Here is a 22,892-nt window from a genome sequence, read left to right on the forward strand (position 1 = left end):
GCCCCCCAAGACATTCGAAACACTGAAAATACCCGGGAATCCATATGTGGTTCTCTCGAGAGTAGCCACATCTTGGTGGGTGATGTTCACTTCATCTGGGTACGATTTGGCCTTGATCTCTCTGCAGTGGGGGGTCAGCCGTGGACCCGCCGCGGTTAAGCCCGGGGCCCCTCCTTGCAGCAAAGCACCTTGGCGATACCGTCACACGACGTAGGTCCTTGGGAAATTTGTACAAGTCCAATATTTTAACCAGAAATTAGTTGTTTGCTCCCCTCCGACTTTGGGCCACCCCAAACTTGTCCAACACACACACCAGCCCCTTCATGTGGTCCAGCACCGCCGACCGCTGTGTAGCAACGGCTTCGACACGCCCAGTGGCCACCTGAGCCCTGGGAGGAAGGGGCAGACCGGGAGCAGAGCTGGGGGGACACGCGTCAGAGCCCCGCGCTGGAGGCTGGAGAGCTAGAGAGCCCGGTTCCTGCTTGGCTAGAGTGAAAGAACTGGGTTTCTTGGACACAGAGATCCACGGGCTGTGTTTTCCTCCACAGGAAAGTCACCAACCAGACCTTCCCAGGGCGGCCCAGGGAGCTGAAGGTGGGCCCTGAACCGCCGGTCCCGGGGTCTTCTCGAGCCCACCTGGTGAAAGCCCTGTCGTGCCCGCGTTGCCCAGCAGAGGGCGGCCTCCCGGCAGCGGGAAGGAAGGTGCCAAGCCAGGGTGTTTCTTGGGCCTGATTGCAGGCAAGTTCTGCAGGGGCCCGAGCCCCCTTCTCAGGAGATGAAAAGGGTCTGGCCCCACACCCCTGTGCTCTGGGTGGAGAGCACCCAAAGGCGCTCCAGAGAAACTAGGGACTGAGACGGACCCGGGGGGGTACCCCAGGTCCTGGTCCTACCTGAGCCTTCTGAGGACCCCGACGGGCCCCGGGGGCCTTATGCAGGGTTGCCGGATAAAACACCGGACTCCTGACTTGGCTGGAATTTCAGAAAACCAAAGTGTAGTTTTGTTAGTATAAACTGTAGCCCCAGTATTACATGGAACATACTTACATTTTATGAATCACTCTTTATCAAGTTGAACTGGGCACCCCGGGTTTGCATTTGCGGACCCTCTGCCACCCGCTCTCCCGAGACATGCAGCACGTCTGCAGAGCAGACCAGAGCAGCTCCTCTGCCCTCCCCCAGCCCTGTCTCCCCAAGGCTCTGGCTGGGAGCTGCTTTATTAGGTCCGTGGCAGCTAATCCCTTCCCTTCAGAGAAGGCCTCAGAACTGTGGGTGGAGATCCCCCATACTTTCATCTCTTCAGCCTTATTGGGGGCTGTCCCTGAAACAGGCAGCCCTGCGCTTAAGAGAGAAGGAAACTGAGGCAGGAGATCTTGGCTTGTGTGGAACGCAGCCTTGGAGAGGCTGGGAGGGGCTGGATGCCGCTCCCGATAGCACAGCTGGAATGTGGGAACAAGCCCCGGGCACGGGACATCCCAGAGACAGCACAGCCTCACGCTCTGTGCCCCAGCACCCGAGGGGGGCCGGGCCTCGGGCCGGGCCTGGGGACCCACGGTGCAGGCAGCCCCCGCCGGCAGGACACCTGGCCCCGCTGCGGCCTCCGCAGCGGCCTCCGCGGCAGCCTGGCTTCCTGTGCGGCTGCTGCGGCGTGGAGGATGCTGATAAGGGGAACAATGCGGCAGAGGAAAAGTGGCAGGAGGGGACAATGAGCCGTCGCAGGGACTCTCCCAGGCCAGGCGGGATTGAGGAAGGATCTGCAGGTCCCAGGGGCCAGGCTGGAGACGGCTCTGTGGTGGGGCTGTTGGGGAGCGCCCAGTGCCTGGGGAGAGGCGCCAGGGGTGCTGTCCCTCCAGGGGGTAGTCTTGGCATCGCTCCAGCCCTCGAGCAACATTCGCCTCTGGGTGGAGCAGATGGAGACAGGGAACCATTAACCAGAGGATGCCTTCCCAGCTGCCCCTGGCAGGACATCTCGCGGCTCCCAGAGTGGCCCTGCAGCCCCCTCGACCTTGGACTTACTCTTTGATCTCTTGCCTGTCCCCTCCTCTTCCACACCCTGAAGTCATAAGCCACCCACTTAGGCGGGCCAGCTGTCCAGGTGGACTGACCTGTCTATCCAGGTAGACCAGCTGTCCAGAACGAAAGAGCCAGAAACCTTGGAGCTTGGTGAAATGCTGGCCGGGCTGTCTCAGTGGCTGAGTGCCCCATGGCGCTGCCGAGCTCCCCAGAGGAGCTGCCTTTGCTCTCAGCCATGAGTGGGCGCCATTTTGTCTGCAGCCCATGCTGAGGGGCAGGTGTGGGCAGCTGTGGAGGATGTTTTCCAGCCCCCCAGGCCAGAACTGGAGACACAGGAGGGGGGCCTGGGGAGACGTGATGGACCTTGGCAAATACTTGCCTCATCCCCACACAAAGTCCAGGTCTGTGTGCTGAGACCGTGTCTGTTTATCCACGCTTAGGCTGAGAAGGACTTGCAGCGCCTTTGAAGAGGCAGACAATAAAGCAGGATAAAATAGGTTAAAATAAAGAGCAAAGTTGAGGGGAAGGAAAACAAGGGGAGGGTGGAGGCTGGAGCCAGGGGAGAAGGTAATTCTACAAGCGCAGGCACCGCAGCGTCCAGCGTTCTGGGCCACGAAGGCAGCGGTCACCTTGGTCCCCTTGAGAGACGTGATCTGTTGCAAGTTCTTGTTTGAGAGGAGGGAGGAAGAGCCAAGTGCTGTTCTAACACTGAAGCCAGTTCTCACCCAAACTCTTCCTGGAGAGAACTGAGTGAGGCACGGGCCTTCCCTGCCTGGGACCTGCCTCTCGGCTTCTCAGTGTCGGGGGACCAATGAAGAAGGCCCTGGAAGGGGCCCGTTGCCACGGCCACTGGGCCCAGTCTAATGCAGCCTGCGGTTGGCTGGGGGCCGGCAGGCTGGCCGTTCACCACCCCGCCCCACGCCAGCCAGGACACTTCGCACTTGCTCCAGACTGGCACAGCGGGCTGCTGCCCCTTCCCCGCCCCCCGCAGCCCTGGGGCCTTGCAGGCTCAGTTCCCAGCAGCTCTCCTGCCCTTGATTTCAGGCAGGCCTGAAGCTCCCTGTTACGGGCTGTTTGTCAGCGCTTGGCAAGCAATCAGCAGAAGTGACACCAATTACTTGTGTCACGGCTTCTGGGGAAGACGGAGATGCATGAAGTCCAGTGTGGGGGCCATCCATCAAGGCCTGAGTGGGGCCGCGGGTCTGTCATGGTGACCGGCGGTGGAGGGGAGCCATGGCCTCTTGGGACGACTCTTGGTAAAGTGCATGCCACCGTCAGAATTGGCTCCTGGGCTGTGGCATCGGGCCCGGGCACCCCCCGCCTCCCAACCTGCCTGGAGCTGGTTCATTGGGCCTCCCCGCCCTGGATCCCAGCTCCTCCCTTCAAAAGCCTGCTCTTTCTTTTCTTTCTAAAGATTTATTTTTATTTGTTTATGCATGCAATAACTGGGGTGCAGGCCAGAGGCATGGGGGATGAGAGGATTCAGCAGAGACAGAGTGGGGAGCAGAACAGGTGGATCTACTGAAATCCACCGCTGAGGGGAGCAGCGGGGAGACAGGAGAGGTCTGCTGTGCCCTGTGGGTCAGCTCCCTGGCCAGGGGTTGAACTCCTGCTGCAGTGACTGGCAATAGCTTCATAGCACTGAGACTAACCCCTGTGCCCCCAGGGAGGCCCCTGTTCTTTCTTCTAGGTGCCCATTACTTGCTCTTGGTGAGCCCCTCCAAGTCACTGCCCTCCACTTTGGGTGGATTTTCAACCTCACCCACTGACTCAAGTGACTGCCACGCCTCAGCCTACCACAGTGATAACCAACTCAATAAACTCCTGTGATGGCAAGTCCACATCTTTTAGGGGGCATTCAAACCCCAACTCCGCCAACCGCTAGCCCCTCTGGCCTACCGCTAGCCCCTCCCCAGCCCTGGTCCTAGCCTGCCCCTGGCCTTGCTCCGGCTTTGACTGGCTGACTGGGCTCCCCTGCACGGCCACGCCTATTACCCCATTTATTCTCACACAGTTGGATGTGTGTTGGGCCTGGCTTGATTTGAGGGTGCCAAGGAGAGCAGAGGGGCTTGGCCTGCACAACCTTGAAGAGCCCATGTGCCCCGGGGCCCTGCTCCGGACCGAGGCTTCCAGGACACAGCATGGGGGACGTGGCCCCCAGAGGGCCCAGCTCGCTGGGCGAGGGGCTTTCGGGAAGACAGCAGGGAAAGCCGGATGTGTCTGGAGCAGGTTCCCGCCCTGTCAGGGCGCCTGTTGGCCTCCAGCCTGGTGCTCCCAGCCCTGGGATCGGGGTCTTCCTTGCAGCCTCTCCCCCACTGGGTGAGAGGCAGCTCACAGCATGGGGGGCTTGCACCAGATCCCAAGACGCTGTAGGGAGGGAGTTTCCCCAACGAGGGGCCTGCAAGGGTGGCCGCCTGGGGCCTCTCGGGAGCGTCTCTGTTCATCCTCCTGCTGGTTTCCCTATCCATGGAGTGGGCCCAGCCCACCTCACCCTGCTCCTTCCCGGAGCCATTCTGAGGGCCCCAGGCGGCCAACTGTGAGACACACAGGGCCCCGCGTGTGCAGCATGGTCTGCCAGGTCCTCCTGTCCCTCCTGGCGGGGGCAGCGGCACAAGCTTGGCTCGGAGAGGCGTGCGTCTGGGCCCAGATGAGAAAGACGAGGCGGGCAGACCCCAGCTCCACCAGGCTCCGGGGAGGTTTCACAGACGCCCTCGTAGACGCCAGCTCACACGCTCAGGTCTGCACGGGAACCTCGCGCGGTGGCTCAGCCCAGAAGCCAGGCTGCGGGGGCTCTGGGAACCTGGGGGACGGGCGGAAATGGGCCCAGAGGAGCCGGCTCTAGTCTGCCCCCCCCCCAGCTTATGACAGAGCTGAGGGGAGCCCCTGGCCCTCGCTGCCAGGTCAGCCCCCCGTGGGCCTCACCAGGGTCCCCATCCCAGGAGGCCACAGCGGTTGACACAGAATGCTGTCTTCAGGGTGGAGCCTGTGTTCAAGCCACCACTCGACAGTGGCCGCTTCCTGAATCATTCACCCCAGGGTGGGTGTGTGGCACCGCCAGGAACCCTCTTCTGACTCAGCTGCTGAGGAGCAGAGTCCGCGTGGTGGTGGCACAGCGAAGGCCCTGGCTCTGGAGGGAAGACTCAGTGCAGCTCCGGCCGTCCACTCCCTGTGCCCGCGGGCATCGGCCTGCTGCCTTCTGAATGTTCCTCATTCCAGCTCCTGATTCTCCTGATCACCTTCAATTACAAACCCGTCTGAGGCGCCCAGATCTCAGAGCCAGGGCCCCGCGCCGGCTGCCTCCCGCCGCCTCCCCCACGCGGGGACCACCGGGGAGTGGACAGCTCAGCACTTTTTCCATGTAAAGTGACCCTGTTGGGCTAATTAATTAAACAGCCTTGGTCTCTGATTGAGGCCCAGAGTGATCCCCACTTAAAGCTGGGGGCGCTGGGGCAGGGGTGACGGCTCCATTCCATCCTTCGGAAGGTAAAGTGGCTTCTGCCAGGGGCCCCAAGAAAGGGCGAGGGTGCCCCCCGCAGCCTGAGCTTTCGCATCCCCGCGCTTCCAGCTCGGCTGCAGCCAGCGGCAGAACACCCGGAGGGGGCGGGGTGGGGAAGAGCAGCAGGGAAAGGCGCCTCCTCAGCTCAGCAGAGGCGTAACGGGAAGATTTCAGGGTGATGTATGGTGCCGGGGACATTATTAATGGTTTGCTGATTTTTACCTTTAAAACCTTTGGGCAGATTAATTATTATGTCCTTGCCTGTGATCTATGGAGAGGGCACTAATCCGCGAGCACGGCCCCCATGTCCCTGTGCCTCGACAGCTTCTAATTAGGCTGTGAGGCCGCCCTCCCTGCCCGCCCTCCCTGCCCGCCCGCGCCCCCGGAGCAGAGGAGGCCGCCCCGGCGGAGCTGGAAATCAGAGGACCTGGTTTCCCGGCTTGACTCTGCATGGGTTTGCTGTGTGACCTTGGCCGGGCCATGGCCTCTCTGAACCTCTGCGCGTGGCTCTCTAAGGAGGCCCTGGGCCACCTAAGCCCAGGCTCCAGCGACCATCACAAAGGCTGAGGGGTAGCAGGTGTGTGACCCTCCTGTTTCAGAGTCTGGGGACAGCAGTGCTTTCCAACAGTTCACTGTCATCAACCGAGAAGCCCAGTGTTTCTGGGTAAGGCGGGTCATGCCCTCTGGCCCAGCCCCTCCGTGTGGCTGCTGACCGCAGGCTGACCACAGGCAGGGCCGCTCTGGACCTTGAATCCCAGTGGAAGGGCCTGGCCCTGACCCCAAGAGTCAGGGGTCTGGAGGTCCTGGCCTCTCTGCAGTCCAGCTGCACCCCTCTCATTCTCAAGTACATCTTCCTGGGCGTGTGTGGGACCTGGTGGCCGGCAGGGTCTCTGAGCCAGGGCCAGCCTTGAGCTGCCAGCTGGGCCACCTCCCAGCCCCAGAGGACCTGCCCTCACACCAGCCGAAGCTCCTTCTGTCTTGTTTACGTGAAGGTGCCCAATCCCCTTCCCGCCCTCCCCCGCCTAACAGAACTTTTGTTCTAGAGCTGGAGTCTCTCCTCCATGGGGGTCGTGGAACCCCTGCCTCAGCCAGGCAGCACTTCTGTGACTCAGCGCCCTCTGTGGCCTCTGCCCACCCTGCAGACACCCCCCCATGTGAGCGCTCCCCCATTTTCTTCTCATTGTTGTCACCCCATCCTACACCCCATCCCACCGACCCACCCCAGCCTTCCCTTGTGGCAAGCTGACCCCCTTGTGGCTACACTGCTTCCTGCTTGGAGGATTCCAGACCCCAACTGCAGCCGCTGGGAGCTCCTGCACGCTGCCCGGCAGCCATGTGGCCGCGTCCCTGCGATACCCAGATTTCTTGGCCTGCCGGGGCTCCTGCCGGCACCTGCACCAGCGGCTACTCCGCACAGGAACGCATGGGCCTGCGGGCGGGGCGCGTTGGGCAGTGAGCCGGGCGGGGCTGCACGGCAGGTTCGTCACTGCACGTGACCTGGAGGGACCAGCTGCCCAACACAGGTCAGCTGTAGCGCCTCAACGTGCACGTCCGCGATGAGCCGTGGGCCCTGAGGTGCAAGGACGCACCCCCACCCCCGCCCCGTTTGACGAGCCTTCGCGGTGCTGTGGTGAACCCGATGGTGAAGGCCCAGGGCGGAGCCGTGAGCGCCCCCCTGCCGGCCGGCCAGGTGAGATGGTGCTGGCCGTGCAGAGGTGGAGGCCTGGGGTGGGGGGCACACAACGCACGCCCCAGACGGCTCCCTCCTGTCCTCAAGTTCAGGGCTCTCCGTGGGCTCGACTCTGGCACGTCTTTGGGGAGCTCGGGGTGCTTGGGAGGCTGAGGTCAAAGAGCGGAAGAGAGCTAACTGCTTCTTGGTGGCAGAACAAAGGAATCCTCTTTGCCCCTGGTCCCCAACATTTTCAGAAGCTGCCTGCTCTGTCGGGACCTGTCTCCCCCAGGGCAAGGAAAAGTTGGCTGTGTTGGGGCAGAACAAAATAGGATGTGGGGCTCAGCCTTTTCCAAGAAAATGAATCATATACCAGCTCTGGCCCTGCCCGCGCCTGTACCCCGGCCCCAGCGGTTATCTGTGCTGGGTTTGTCCTTTTCCGGACCTGCTGGGGTTGATGGCGCTTCGAAAGGTCACCCAGTTTGCCCCTTCCCCTCGGGGCATGGGGCTCCCAAACTGGCCTGGAATGTTGGGTAGTGACCCCGTTCTTTCTGGGATCTGGCGGCAAGAGGCAGGCAGGGGAGTGGGGTGCAGGCCCTGGCCACGGGCCTGCAGAAGCCACCTCCTCCCAGCTCCGTCTCCTCTTCTGCAGTCACTTGACGCCCGCGCCAGGGCCAGGACCGGAGTCCCGGCGCTGGATGAGGAGAAGCAACACCTGTCTGCCCGGGGCGGCCCACGATGGGAGGGCGCAGTTCCCTGTTCTGATCGGGACCGGCAGCGGGGTTGGCAGGGGTGCCCCAGAGAGGGTGGGCCCTGGAAGTGGCGAGCAATGCCAGCCGGGGCAGGACGTGAGAACTGGGAGGCTCAGCCCTGCGCACTGAGGACAGAGGTGTCTGGAGCGTGGGGCTCAGCTTGGGAGAGTCAGGCCTGGGCCATGTCCTTGGGACTCACCACTGTCCTATTAGGTAGACCGAGACTGCCTCGAGGGTTGTGGCCAGGGCGGAGGGTGACAAGGGGCACAAAAGTGGCCTCTGAGACAGCGGGAGTGGTCGCAGGTTTTAAGGGGGCTGGGGAGGTGGAATTCCACCTTTCAGAGCAAATAGCCCCCCCATCGAGGGCGCCCTGGACAGAGCGTTTCCCAAGGACTGTCGCTGTTCACCCTCCAAGTCCATGTCTGCTCCTTTGCTCCTGTTGTCTCCTCCACCTGGAACGTGTCCCCACACCTAAGCGCCCCCAGCGTCACTGCTGCCTCGGGGGGCCTGGCCGTTGCCAGCTTCTGTGCGGCTCATGCACACGCCACTCTCGCCCACTGGGACGGGCCAGCCGCTGCCGGTGGAACGTGCCCTCATCCCTGGCCGAGAATCTCCACACGCTCTTCTTTGATTGGCACAGCTGACTCCGCTCGATAAAGGGACCAAGTGGCAGTGGCGCCAGCTGGCCGCGTCTGAGGACTTGGTGGGCGAGCAGGCCCGCTGCGGGCAGGGTCACTCTCGCTGTTCAGATGCAGGTGGTGGAGTCAAGGGCGGCAGGAGGTACAGGTGAGCTTGGAGCCCCTCGGTCCACCCCAGGGCCAGGGCCAGCCCCCTCCATCAGAGTCCAGGCCTCTGGGGCCTCTAAGCCATGGACGATGAGGCCTGTGGTAGTCAAGCCAGGGCCACAGGGTGGTCTGTGAGCAGGTTGGAGTCCCAGCGCGGGGGCCACCCTCCTCCGAGGTGGCGGGGTGAGCCCGTGGGCACTGGCCCAGGAGGGGCCAGGAGCTTCCAAAGCAAATGCCCTGCAGTGCAGACACCTCCAGCGGAGGGAGCTCCCTGGGGTTCAAGACCACTGGAGCTGAGGGGGGAGGCAAAGGGGAGACGAATATGGCAGGGGGCGGTGTAGAGAGAGGGCAGAGGGAGGGGATGGGGCCACCCAGGTCTGCCTGGAGCCCGCCAAGTGTCCTGGCCTTGGTTCTGGGTGGGAGGCACGTGTGAGTAACCTAGGGGGGTTTCTCCTTTAGATACGTGCCACGTATCCAAGTGGGGCAAGGCTAGAAATGGGGAGATGCTCTGGGGGTGGGGAGGAAGCATGAGGACTGAGTTACCAGGGCTGGGTTCAGTAGATTAGAGGGAGAGGACCTGATGGGCTGCTGGGGCAAAGCCTGTCTAGGGTGGGTCCAGGGGTGCCAGGTCTGGGGTGGGGGGCAGGAGCAGGCTGGACACAGGGAGCTCTTTCTGGGTGTCTTGCTCTTGAAACAATGTAGTGCCTGGTGTCCCGACCCGCGGGATTCGTAGGCACGAAAAGAGAAGGGCTGAGGATTGAAATGAGGAGCGTGAGACAACTTGACGCTAGCGTGTGCTTCTTTATTTTTCCTTTACCTTCTTTTACTTTTCCCTGTCTTTCTACCTTCCCTGGCCTTCTCTCTGCTCCTCTCGCGGTGACCTCTCGCAATAACCTCCTGACCTTCGCGTGGTTCTCCTCTTCTATCCTGGTAGTGCCTCCCCTCGTACCTCCCATCTCCTTTGATTAACAGGAAACCCCTGTGGTTTCTCAGCAGGTGAAACGGTAAAGCGAAACTTAACTAATGGCACGTGTGTTGCGCAACACGGCGCATGCTCCAGGCGCTCCGGACAGCCTGGAAGTTCGAGCCAAGGTCTGGACTGAAGTGCCGCGTGGGCATCACCCTCCCAAAGGAGGCCCAGAAACAGCCTGAGGGGCTGAGGTCCCCCAGGCCGATGAAGGGGAGAGGAGGGCGGGAAACCCAGTGTTTCTGGTTCCTAGGGCCGCCGAGGTCCAGGAGCTGCGCTGGCTGGTGCGGGGCCAGCTGCTGTCCCAGGACCAGGCATCACCGGGGTGTCGGCCGCCACCATCCCAGGAGACGGTGGCACGAACATGCTGTGTTTGAGGAACAGGAGGCAGAGAGATTTCAGGGTCTGGGGGTGTTGAGAGCAGCGACTTGAGATGGGGGCATGACCCTGGGCCCTGGGTGCTCTTTCGTCCGCCTCATCACCAAATGGGGGCCTTGAGCAGTGATCACCAGGTCCAAAAATATGGAAGCTGAGGAACACGCCGGGCCCCTGTGACCTCCATGCGTGAAGGCGAGTGTGTGTGGCAGCCTCCGGAGGGGCAGGGGGTGAGGAAGCCTCTCTGAGGGACACTGTGGGGTGAAGTGTCTCTGGAGTGGCGGCCTCTTCCCTGGGTGGGGGCCCGGCTCTGACTGGGAAGCGTCTGTGGTCAGAGGGCAGAAGACCCAGGACCGGTGACCTGGAGGAAGTTGGTGGCCCTGTGGGAGCGAGGAAACCAGAGCCCATCCCTCTACCTGGGTAGCGGGTGAGAGGGCACAGGTGAGGGCCTGGCAGCAGCTTCCTATGGCCCCTCCCCTGTGGGTCCGCCAGGTAAGGCGGCCTCTGGCCACCCGCTAGACAGCACGGGCCGGCGGGAGCTCGCCCCTCCGCTCGCTGCCCTTGCCGCAAGAGACCCACGGCACACGCCCCTGGCTCACGTGTCCCACAGGGGACAGCGAGTCAAGGGTCATGTCTTGCTGGGGGCCATGGAGGCCGCAGGACGCCGGCGTGTTCCAGGGCCCAAGGGCTGTGGTGGGTTTGGTTGCTGTGGTGAAGGGCGGAGGAGGAGACGCAAAAATCCCTCCTGAACTGAGGATGCCTTGAAATCCTTTCTCTCCAGGTCAGAAGAAAACACTAAGTTTTCCATTAACAGTGATTTTTTTAATATAAAGGGCAGACATATTTGAGGGCTTAAAGCAGGTGAGCGTGTAACTAAAAGGAGAGTCCCGCAGCCAGATAACTTTCTGGTTTAACCTTCAGCTTTAAAAACCAGGTTATCTCAGGCCGCAGGTATCTGCACGTCCGTAGAACATTGCCGAGGAAATAATGCAATCAGCGGCGCAAAATCCCGTCTCATTTACTTTCCTAAGTCTTAACTATTTTGAGGTAAACTCATTCAACAGAGTGTTGCCGCCTTTAGGTTGTTGATTTATGGGGTTTGAATGGAAATGAAGAAAATATGGTACAGTGGAGAAGGGCGTGGACTTTGGAGTCTGCTGGGTGAAGTCCTGGCTTGGCCCCAACTGACCGGGCCAGTTTGCTGCGTCTCCTGGGCCGGCGTCTTCCTCCGAGCGGTGGGATGACCACCGACCGGCTGCCCTCGCCTGCTGGGAGCTGACTTGGCAGCTGCTAGTGTGGTGTCTGAAGCGTAGTAGGCTTTGAAAACAGTCGTAATTAAAAGAATGAGATTTCCCCATTAAAAGGAGGTTCCACATGCCCTCCCACCCCCCTCCTCGATGCGATGAGAGCGGCGCTTGCCCCTCTACAGTCTACAGAAGTGGACACTGCAGAGCCTTCACTGGCCCCGAGCTCCTTGTGGTGGGTTCTCTTGACCAGAGGCGGACAGAGCACTCTCATGCGGCCAAGGCAGCCAGGGCAGCTCCGGGTGTGTGGGGAGATGGTGGATTAAAGGGGTCAGAGCATCTCTTAAGGGGTGACTGGGGCCTCAAGCCCCAGGGCAGGTACCTGGCAGAGGCTCCATGCCAACCCCAGTGACCAGTTCTGGACAGGCTGTCACGTCCAAACCAGTCACCAGCTGCTAGGTGGATGAGGATAATAGCTGGGTAGGCCCTGACAGACAGAGATAAATGGATGGACGGCAGGTAAATGATTGATTGACTGACAGACAAAAGATAGCTAGAGGTGGATATAATATGTAGTTATGAGCAGCAAGATACAAAACTTTAAAAAAAAAAGTCTATTCAATATAATTCCATGCCTGGAATATCTATAAATATCTATCGTTGCATATCTATCTACTGTCTATCTCTGTGTGTGTGTGTGTGTGTGTGTGTGTGTGTGTGTGCAGAGAGATCTATATATAAACTTTTAATGGAAAGACTTTACGAAAACTTTAAAAACATGTCAAATTTTATTAACATTTCTAGCATTTACAGAGCAGAACAGATGACCCAGGCATGGAGACACAACCCCGTCCAACACTGGTTTTGTGGGGGCACCTTTGTGTGAAGGGTGCATTGCTGTCACTCAGGACACACCCAGCAGTCACCCGTGAGTGGGTAGCCATGCCAGGATCAGCACATGGCCGCCCACAAGCCCCTCCCCAGCTGGGCCCTGGCGGCTGCGTGGCTCTAGAAGGAGCAGAGACAGGGCATCTTTTGAATCTCAAAAATCATATCTAGAAATTCAAAAACTCATAAAGGACACGTGGACGTCAATCCATTAACAAACGCCAGGGCCCAGCAGAGCACTGGCACAAAGCGGGCAACCATCGCTGGCGTGCATATAACTTTAGAAAAAACCTAGAAAACTCCCCTTGTGAGAACCAAAGACATCGACGCTAATCTGTGTTAAAAGAGGTGCTGCTTTTCTCCTGTAAAATTAGCAAAAGAGGAGTCTTGTTTTAAGGACAATACCAAGTGCGGAGGAGTGTGGGAAGCTGTAGATTGGACTTTGGAAAAGCAATTTGGCAGCAAGAGCCCAAGAACCTCAAAAAAGCCCATAACCTTTGACCCAGTCATTCCAGGCCTGGGAAGCGATCCGAAGGAAATAAGCTGCAATTCAGGGAAAAAATGGAAGTCACCTCAGTGGCCAACAATAGGGACGTGGCGAAGTGTTTTATATTCTCAGCAGGATTGCTCAGCCATTGAAACCATTATTCAGGTTCTAAAAATAGATTTATGAAGATTTCAAGATAAATTGAGGAAATTCTTATATTAAGGTTTTGTTTTTTTTAACTGTATAACCACCAAACGGTTAGGCCAGACCCTGGGACCGAGCCCTCCCCGCTGGGAACACTGTCGGGGGCTGCAAGTTACTGTTTCTTTCCCTGCTTCTTGGCATGTTCTGATTTTTTTTCATTACAAAAAAAAAAAAATGAATGAAATAAGCGTGCGCGGACATTTGCACGGAGAGCGAACTTCATCCAGTGACCCTGGGCTGACCTGCTTGCCCCAAGTCGTCACATCTGCAGAGTCACCAAATCTATTCGAGACCAGAAAAAGCACCTGAAAGGCGAATGCGGTGGGAGCTGGGAGAGGCCAAGGAGAAAAAGAGCAGGTGGAACAGGAGATCGATGGGCAGGAGCAGAGAACTGCTCGCCAGCAAAAACTGAACATAGACAAACGCTCCTGGGTCGCTGCCAGTCAGCCATCCTGCCGGCCGGGCAGGGCGCGGAGCCGCTGACCTCGGATAAGAGGCCACGTCCGAGATAACCTCCCGCCCCGCCCCTCGGGCCTCTGAAGTTCCAGAGTGTGGCGCCCAGAGTCACGCCTGGAGGGCTGTGTCCTTGCAAGTCCTTGATCTTCTCTGGCTCTGATCAACTCCAGGCACTCCGCTTTCTAGACAAAATAGCAGCAGAAGCAAAGACCCAGACCCGGACCACTGGAGCTCCGAGTCCTCGTGGCCGAAGCCCTCTGTCCTGTCCACGCAGAGGGCTGGAGCCGCATCTCTGTGAGTGCAAGACCATCAGCTCCCTTCTTGGCTCCCAAGTCAGAGCCTTTACCTGCTCCCTGCTCCGGGGTCCCCGAGCGGGCGGGGATCCTTCTCTGTGGAGCAGGAACACCCTCAGCCACGTCCTGGAAGCAACTTGTGTCTCCATGGGAAGGCCCTTCGGGGCCTGAGAAAGCCGGGAGCAGTTTCTCAGAGATGAGCTGGACAAGAGGGCTGACCTTGGCCTGAGGGTGTCCTCACCCCCAGGGGCTGTCCTGGCTCGCGGGACAGCACAGGCCTCCCCTCTGGGTCTAGACTGCTGTTTCCAGAAACCCCAGCCCCCTGTGCCTACCTGTGGGTTAGTCTTTCTCATTCCGACTTTCTCCTCCTGGCTCTGGCTGCAGCTCCCCACCCCGGCCTCTGCAGTGTGGGCCCCAATGTCCTGTCCTCCTGGGCGTCAATCACCTCTTCCTGAGGCTTCAGTCACCTCCTATGGCTTCAGCCTCCCAACCATCCGCAGCCCCACAGCCTTCTCCTGAGTGTGTTCCCTTCTCCCCCAGGCCTGACCCCGAGCTGACGCCGGCCCGGGCATCCTCCATCCCTTCCCTCCTGTGACCAGGAACCTCCTTCTCGCCCCACCTGGGGGCTTCACCTCTGCCCAGGGTCTGGCTGCCCTCAGCCCCATCTCCATCAACTTGCACCCCAGGGTCAGGGCCTAACCCCAAGTCCAGGTCCCCACTGGGGTCCCCCTGAGCTGGTTCCATCCCTGTCATCTCAGGGGCTGCCTCTAAAATCTCCCCCTTAGCACACTGCCCTTTCTGCCTCAGAATTTGCTGGAGGTCAAAGGCCTTCATGATGGGGGCACTGGCCACCCCCACGCTGCCCCTGGGGTATGCAGGGCTCACTTTCTTCCTCACCCAGGCCTGGCAGGGACAGAACCCCTCCCCAGCCAGCCGTGCCTCCAGGGCGAGGGAGGGTGTCTCCCAGCCTGGGGTCTGCTCAGAGAAGGCCGAGAGGTTGTGTAGGCCCTGCAGGCGGTGCCTGTGCTGCTCCATCTGTAGGGACAGCTTCCACCTGAGGCCTTCCTGGGGTGGCGCCGTCCACCCCGCCCGGCTCTGGACCTTCCTAAGCTCCCTCTCCAAGCTGTCCTGGAGCCGCCGGCCCACGTCCTGCTGCAGCTCAGACGCCATCTGGTCCAGCAAGTGGTTGCTCTGCAGCCCCCACCGGGCTCGGAGCTCGGCTGTGGCACTGGCCAGGTGGGCCATGAAGTCCTGTTCCATTTTCCTCAGCAGCTTGGACACCCAGTGGGGGTCAGGACCCAGGGACACTCTGCAAGGCCTCGACGTGCCCTTCTCCCCAGCCCCTGGGGGTGAGCTTGGGGGTGCTGCGCTTGAGGCCTGTCTCAGCAGCTGTGGGCGGCTTCTCCAATCTGTGCTCCATTTTGAAGCTGCTGTGACTCCTGATGGTGCTGGAGTCCCCCTCGCTGAAGCTCCCAGGACTCTCTGTGGGGTCTTCTCTCCTCTCTGGAGGGCACAGCACCTCAGAGGCACAGATGCCCCCTGCTTCCTCATCCTGCACATGCTTGCCTTCCTGTGTGCGCTCTGCCTCCTGAAAGTCTGCCCCTGGCAGTGCCTGAGGGGAGACACCTGCCTCTTCTGGAAGCCTTTGCTCTGTGGCACCCTCTCCTTGAAGTTCTGTGCCTTTGATTCCTGCTTTCCCTTTCTCTGGCTGCACCCCCTCTTCTGGAACTGTGTCTTCTACTTCTTGGTCCCGGTTACTCCCCACCATCTGCCCCCCATCTGCTCTGTCTCCCCCGGAGGAACAAGCCCACGCTGGGGAGTAAGAGGAGGCCTCGGGACCAGTTGGCTGTTGCCCACCCTGGTCCTCTGAGGCTCTGGAATCAGGCCTAAGTTCAGGGGTTTAGCAAGGGCAGCTCTGCCCTCTCAGGAGCCAGGGGTCCACTGCCCTCCCCAGAGCCTCCAGAGCCACTGCCAATGTCCACTCCGGAGGAGGACGTGGGCGTGAGGTCCTCAGGCTTGACGTGGGTCCTGAGCCCCAACAGAGCCTGGCTCCATTCCAGCTCACCCGGCCCTGGGCCACTCCCCAGCCACAGGCCCCAGAAGGTATCCAGAAGTTCCTGGTACCAAGGAGAGTGTGCGAACCTCACAGGGCCAGCGGGGGACACCAGGTCTTTATCAAAGAAGTGGAGCCTGGTGAGGCAGCTGAGCAGGGCCTGGGCCCAGCGGCTGAGCCTCCTGCCAGCTGCCCCCGACACTTCGGGCAGGCTGCTGGGCTGGCCCTGCCTGGAGCCCAGCAGTGCCTTCATGACCTGCACGGAGGCCGAGACCCTGCCGGGAAGCACGCACCGGCCCATACTGCAGCCCAAGGCCACACCCTTGCCTGCCCCGGCCCTCTGGGGGGCGTTGGAAACCCCGCTGTCAGGAGGACCCTCTCCCGACCTGGGCCCCACATCGACCATCTCCACGAGGGCCCCGTCCAGCTCGGTGTCCTCGCCCAGGGGCGACTGTCCGGCCTGAGCAGGCTCCCCCAGACATTCCGGGGAAAGTTCGCCTGCAGGGTCCTCCCGGGGGCCTCCAGGGCTACCCCCAGCTGTGTCCCAGCCTCCGTTCACCGGCTCATCTTCCATGAGCACCACGGGCTCCTCCGGGACGCTGCTCAGCCATTCGCGCACCAGGGCTTCTGGCGAGGCTCGGGGCAGAGCCCTGGGGGTCACCCCACCATCCTCTTGCCCCCCCAGGTGTCCCCCTCCGTTGCCAACCCTCCCTTGCGACATTCTACTGGGCCTGGGCCTGCATGTGGGGCTGCCCCTTCTGGCTGCTGTGGCCGCTCTCCTGCAGGCAGCGCTGGCCCGAGAGCCCAGGGGCTGCGGGCGCCTGGAGTCCCCTGGCTGGCTGCCGCTTGGCCCCCCACCAGCCCCGGGGCCATCACTGTGGCCCCTGCTGCATGAAGGGGGGTGCTCGACAGAGGGCCTTGCCCTTGAGGGAGTGGGGCAGAACCGGACATGCCCTGAGCTGGCCCCATTGTGGGGCCCTGGGCCCACAGGTGAGCAGCAGCCTCCCTGGGCTCTGGGGTGCCTGCCCCCAGGCCATCCGCCTGGCAGAACCAAGGACCAGCCCCCAGGCTTTTCACTCAGGCCCCCAGCTTGTGAACAGGAAGAGGGGGGTGTGCTGAAAGATATGGGGGCTGATGAGCACTCCCCGGACTCAGGCTCCCCTTCCCTTCCAGCAGAGGGAGAGTTTGGGGGGTGGAGATTGGAAGCGTAGTCAGAACGGCTCACGGGTGTGGTGGGGTCACTGCTGACCTCTTGTGGGACCGAGTAGGCTGAGGAGGGCGGCCTTGAGCCCTGAGAGGCTGGGGTCCTGGTGCTCGATGAGCTATGGAAAAGATGGGGTGCAGTGCTTTCCAGCCGTGTCCTGACTCTGCTGGGAGGGCCTGGCCTGGACTCAGGGCAGCTGAGCAGTCAGTGGGTGTCCCTTGGGCTGGGGTGCTGCCTGGGGTGGCCCCTCTGGGCCTTTTGGCCGAGACCAGCCGTGCCTGGTGAGGACGCGGCTTCAGCCCTCCTCTCCCACCGCCTTCTCCCACCCGGGGCTGAGGTGCAGGCAGAGGCCGGGGGGCAGCCTTTTGTGTGCCCGGAGCCAGCCCGGCCCGCGGCCAGAGGCAGCCCCACCCCAGCCCCATGCCTGGCTGGGGGCTGCCCCGCGCCCTGTCTGCTCTCCTCTGCGTGTGGGTCTCCACTCCTCAAAGATGAGGGACTCCCCATGGGGGAGTCTGGGTCTCCCCGCAGGGTAGCTTTCCTCCAAGAGGTCGTGGACCTTGCCTCGCTGGGGCAGCCTTGGTGCTCGCCCATGCCCCTGCCCCCTCCCTGGGGCCCAGCGCCAGCTGAGGAGGTCAGAAGAGCCCCTGCCTGCCCAGGGCCCCTCTGGGAGGCAGCCCCAGAGGCCGGAGGTGGGCCGCCGCTGCCCTCGGGCGCCCCGCAGCAGCAGGAGGAGTTTGGCTCAGAGCCCTGGCAGGGCCTGTGACTCGAGGCCAGGTTGGCGCTACCCTTGCTGCTTCCTTTCTTGCCAGCACCCCCTGGGCCCCAGGGCCCCCTGGAGTGGGAGTGCTGGGACCCTCCCAGCCTCCTCTGAGCAGCTGGCCCGGCCTCCTGGGAGGCATGCAGGCGGTTTGTCCAGCTCTCGTATCCAGACCCCAGGTGCCGCTGGCCTGGACCACACGTGTCCTCGCAGCACCCTGTCTCACAGGGGCCCGGGCCCCCTGCCCTGGGCTCCAGAGACCTCTCAGGGTAGCCCTCCCACACCCAGTGGAGGGGTTCTGCCTCCCTCTGCACAGGGGCCTCCCCTCTGGCCCCCGCGGGGGTGCTGGCCTGGCCCAACCCCCTGGGCCACAGCAGCACATCCTCGGCCAGCAGGTGGACGCGGACCTTCATCTCCACAGCCAGGCCGCCGTCCTCGCTCGTACAGACCTTCTCCATGTCGCCGCCAGTCACCAAGGGGCCCAGCTGGGTGGGTGTATCCCAAGGGTGCCTGTCTACCCTGGCACGATGCCTCGACGCGGGGGCGTCACTGAGACCAGACCTCGCCGACAGCACCGAGGACGGCCTGGGCCTGCTGCCCAGCCTGCACCGCGAGTGCATCACGCTCCGCTCGGCCGTGGGCCCCCAGCTCCCTGGCGGCAATGAGAGCAGAAACAAGGGCAAGATGGTAAGCTCCAGAGAGGGAGAGGAAAGACTGGGTGTGACTTGTATCATCCCTGCACCCTGTCTCCCCAGCCCATGAGGGCAGAAATGCCTCAGAATGTTCCACGGAGCTGCAGCCTGTGCGCCAGCCCAGCCTAGCAAGGTGAGCCTGACTTCAGCCCCGGCCCTGCCGCTTCCCCGCTGTGCACTTTGGGCAGAGTCTGTTATCTGAGCAGTGAAACAAGCGTGACCAGGCCTATTCGGGCCTTGGCTGCGGCGAAGGGCGGGGGGTGCAGCTAACGCCGCCCTCACAGCTGCTGGCAGAGGTGGGCTCTCCACAGACCACTGGTTGGGGCGGAGCAGAGGCGGCACCAAGCCAACACCATGCCCTGCTCACACCCACCTCCCCACGGGAAGCAAAACCAATACGCCACCCCACACCAGCCTGACCGCAGCCTGGGAATGCTTTGCGGTTATTAGCGGCGATTTGTCACCCTGACACGCATCAGGCTTCGGGCTTGATAAATGATTGCAGGGAAGGACCTGGCCACACAGTAGCCGCCTGCACCTCTGCCACGAAGGCGAAGGGCACGGGGCAGAGAAAGGAAGATGTGTCCTCGTGCTCTCCTCCGGCCTCTCCTGCGCTGACGCTCGGCCAAGAGCGTGGGCCGAGCCTCCGGCCAGCGAAACACAGACCCCTCGGGTCCCGCTGGGCAGGAGAAGGTTTTGCCAAGTGCTGCTTCTCCACCGGCACCACCGGAGTCTGGTAGCTCCGACTCCTGGCCACAGGCAAGCACCAGACCCTTGTCATTTCCTGAACTGTTTTCATGAAGAACCAAAATGTGACCATTGTCATCCCGATCACTTTGCTGGACTTATTCTGCAATTGTGCATCGAGAACGAAGTGGGTGTTTTGTTTTAATGACAAAACCTAAACTCTGGTGCAGAGAGGGTGTCCTGGAGGGACGTGAGTTTGGACGGACAGATGGCTGGTGGCCGCGTGGTCCCCACTGGCCTGAGCGGGTCGGCCCCCACTCTGGCCTAAGAGTCGTGTTTCCCAAAGGACGAAGCGACATTCCCGCTGCCCGCTGACTCGTCACACCCAGCCCCCCCGGTCCTTCTTGCAGCTTATTTTGTTATTAATCCCCCGAAGTAAGGAACTCAGGACTTCAGAATCCCCACTCTCTCTAACACCACACCCCGGACTCCCCTCGCAGCCCGGTGCTGCGGACGTGAGAAGGAGGAAGAGAAACCTCCAAGCAACTGGGGTCCCAAGATGGAGGCCACAGGCGACTTCCTGAATTACCTGAAGGGGTATCTGCCAGCTCTGCAAATAAGATCAGGGAAACCCCAAAACTAACTCACCGCTTCTCCTCGAGGGCTGCCCAGACAATGCTCCAGCCGCGCTTCCTCTGGCCTCTTCCACCGCGGGAGGCCAGACGGGCTCGGGGCCCGGGCACGGGAGCACCGGGGGGCTGGGCAGCGCCTGAAGAGGAGAGATGGGTGAGGAGGGCCCTCGCCAGGGAGGCAGCACCCACTCTTGCCAGCCCGTTCCTGATGTGTGCACGACTCACCCCAGCTTTCCCAGACAAGTGAGTCCTTCCAGCTCCCCCCTAGCTAGAGGGGGTTGGCCCCCCCCACTAGGACCTTCCTCCCTGCCCCCCCTCCCTCTGCCAGGCAAGAGTCCTAAGGTGTTGAGGTTTTTCTGGATTCCTCTGGCAGAAGAGACGATGGGAAGCCTTTATTCTATTTCCCTGCCCACATGCACCCCCCAAAATTTTCTTTTTTTCTTTTTTATAAGCAGCCAGTGTAGAAAGCCCTCCAGTGTCCATAAAGGACGTACTTCACGACCCTGTTCTGTCCCCTGAGGGGTCCTCTCCTGGGTCTGATCTGTGTTTTCCGGCATGACCTGAGCCCCCGGCCTCTGCTCTGCCCCTTCGGGAGCGGGAAGGGCAGGCTCATTGCCTCCTGGGCCCCAGGCTCCTGCGGGCACCTGTGTCCTCCAGCCCCGCCCCGAGTCCCCAGCAGCGACTTCCTCTGGATCACAGCCATGGGGAAGCGGGGGTACTGAGCGCTATCAGTGCACCCCCAGAGACCCATTTCTTGTTTGGGTCACAGTATCGGCCCCGAAAGGTTAGTTCTGTGATGTTCTGGGTGTTTCCCACCCGGCCCCGCGGCAGGGACGCTGCTTGACCCCTCCGGGCTCTGGCCCCTGAGAGACATCTGACTCCCGGACCGACTCCCGACTTCACGAGGCCAGAGCTGCAGGTGGCTGCAGGCAATAGGCCTCCAGGGACGGGCGGTGGGATTAGTTATCTGGCCTGGGTGGGCCGGTCACAATGGGACACTGGCGCCCGTGGCCTGCAGAGATAAGTGGGCCTGGGGATGCCTCTGCTGGGTGACCGCAGGGCTGCCGAAGGGACTTTGACCGCCCGCCGCCCCACGGGACACGAGTAAGCAAGAGACGAGGACGCCGGCACCGGTGTTGGCGCTCAGCTCTGCCCGGCCAGGGCCCCAGGGCTCCCAGGTGGGTCCCGGGCCTCCTGCTCGTGCAGCCCAATCTCAGGAGCAGAGAGTGGCCGCCAGGCACTGAAACGCCATGAGCCGGTGCCCGCGTCCCTGCAGCCCGGGGCAAGCGCACCAGAGACGCAAACCCGGCTCAGCCCGCCACCCCACCCCCCCCAAAAAGGACTCGGTCCCTGTGGTAGGCTCTGGAATGCGCGAGGGTTTTCTATGTAAATGAGGGGGAGGAGCATGCCCAGACCAAAAAAAGTCACCTGCTGAATCATACCCAACTGGAGCCCCCTTTTCAGGTAGAGGGGGGACCCTGCAAGAGGCCAGATCTCAGCCTCAGCTCCGGCACAACGACTCCCCAGATCCCCCTACATCCTGTAACCGAAGGAGACGGTGTTTGCCTCAGGGCTGCAGACAGCGTCCCAGGACACGCTGACGTGCCTTCACGCCCACTGACCGCGCGTGTCCCTCTTGGCCCCGGCCGAGGGCCAGGCGGGAAGGGTGACCAGGCCTATCAAGTGCTGCTTTGAAAGGCCCCTCCTCACTCCGGCTCCGGAAGGCCCTGGAGCTGCCCGCAGCCTACCTTCTCCCCGCGGGCCGTGTGCCGCTGCTGCGCGGGGAAGCGTAGGCGCGCCAAGGCCTTGCTGAGAACGGCCAGGGTCCCCGCGGTCCCGTGGCCGAGAGCCACCGTGTGCTGGAGCCCCAGGTCCCCGTTCTTAGCCAGGAGATGTGTCCTCACGCCCCTGCAGCGAGAGGCTGCTTCCGGCGCCTCCCTGGGGCCCGGCGCACGGGCGGTCCTGAGAGGCTTCCTGTCGGAGCAGAGGTAGCAGCCCCCATCCTCCAGCTGCTCCAGGGCACCGACTGCATGCAGGCCCCGGGGCGTGGTGACACAGCGCACCCCAAGGGCAGGGCCACCCGCTGGGAGAGCTCATCCATCAGGGCGCCAAAGCTCTTGAAGGCCCGCTGGTGAACAGCCAGACGAACGCCGGCAAACTGGGGGTCCCCCCACTTGAGGAAGGTGATCTTCTTGGCTGCCGGGACCTGGGTGACAGAGGGGGTCTGGGCCGCGGAAGTCCGGAGGCGCCCACAGTGGCCCGGGGCCTGGGCGTCCCTTGGGGCGGTGTTCATGGCGTGGAGACCCGGGCGGCTGGAGGGGTGGGAGGAAGAGGGAGTCAGAGCAGCCCCCCGGATTTGCGTTTCCTGTCTCCCTCAGAGGAACTTCCCACCCCCCATGAGTCCACTGAAGTCCACAGAGGCCGGGTCATCCACCTGCTGGAACAGAAGGGAGGTGGAAACGTGAGCCCACGGCCGTCCTGACTGTCTTAGATGCGTTTCAAAATCCAAGATCGCCGAAAGGGGGTGATGTCTACGTTCCCGGGAAGCTGCTGCTCGGGGCCCACCACAATCCTGAACATGGTCAGCAAAAAACACAAAAAAACACAAAAACCCACGGCTCTGCCCCGAGTGGCCAGGGCCCTCTCCTGAGCAGCGCCCCCCGAGCGCCCCCCGAGTGCCCCCGAATCCTGCAAGCTGCCTTGTTGCCGTGGCTGGTGGGAGGCTCGGCGCTCCTGAGCTCCTGCGGATCCCTTGCCTCTCCTTTCCAGCCGCCCCCATCTTTTCTTTTGCTCTTATAGTATTTCCTTTATCTCTTGTTTTCCCGGAGACTTCCTACAATGCTTTCTGAAAGCAAGCAGGCTGTAAATAAGCGAATTAATAATACTGGTGGGCTGGAGTCACGCATCAGTCCAGTGAGCCTCAGCCCTATGGTTCTGGGTTGGCACAAAATAATAGGACTAGAAGGAGACCCAGCCGCACCCCAAACCATTCCCAGCTTGGATTTCGCAGCAGAGGCCCTCCAGGAAAGGCGAGCACATCGGGGAAAGCCTGACCTAGGGGAGAAGCCAAATGCTTGCACCCCGCTCCCTCATGCTGACTGCCAGCCCCGAAGAGGCAGAACAGGGGTGCCCGGGAGCCACGAATAGCAGGTTTATAACTGTGGGCCCAGAGCTACCCAAGCAAACACACCCCAACTCTGCACTTTCTACACGTGTGACCCAAGAGGTTGATGATGTGATC

General features: G+C 61.6%; 1 protein-coding gene across 1 annotated transcript; it reads right to left on the reverse strand.

The window, feature by feature from the left end:
* Positions 1–8,233: 8,233 nt before the first annotated feature.
* RP1L1 (RP1 like 1) lies at positions 8,234–21,944 on the reverse strand. Its single transcript, XM_037526714.1, is given in 8 exon segments — positions 8,234–8,379; positions 14,259–14,969; positions 15,064–15,526; positions 15,528–16,490; positions 16,905–18,292; positions 19,668–19,788; positions 21,400–21,722; positions 21,725–21,944. Coding segments are annotated over 8 exon segments (4,335 nt in total).
* Positions 21,945–22,892: the final 948 nt, after the last annotated feature.

Source organism: Talpa occidentalis, unplaced genomic scaffold (genome assembly GCF_014898055.3).
Source record: "Talpa occidentalis isolate TD23 unplaced genomic scaffold, MPIMG_talOcc4v2.1 talOcc4.4, whole genome shotgun sequence".
Classification (NCBI taxonomy): domain Eukaryota; kingdom Metazoa; phylum Chordata; class Mammalia; order Eulipotyphla; family Talpidae; genus Talpa; species Talpa occidentalis.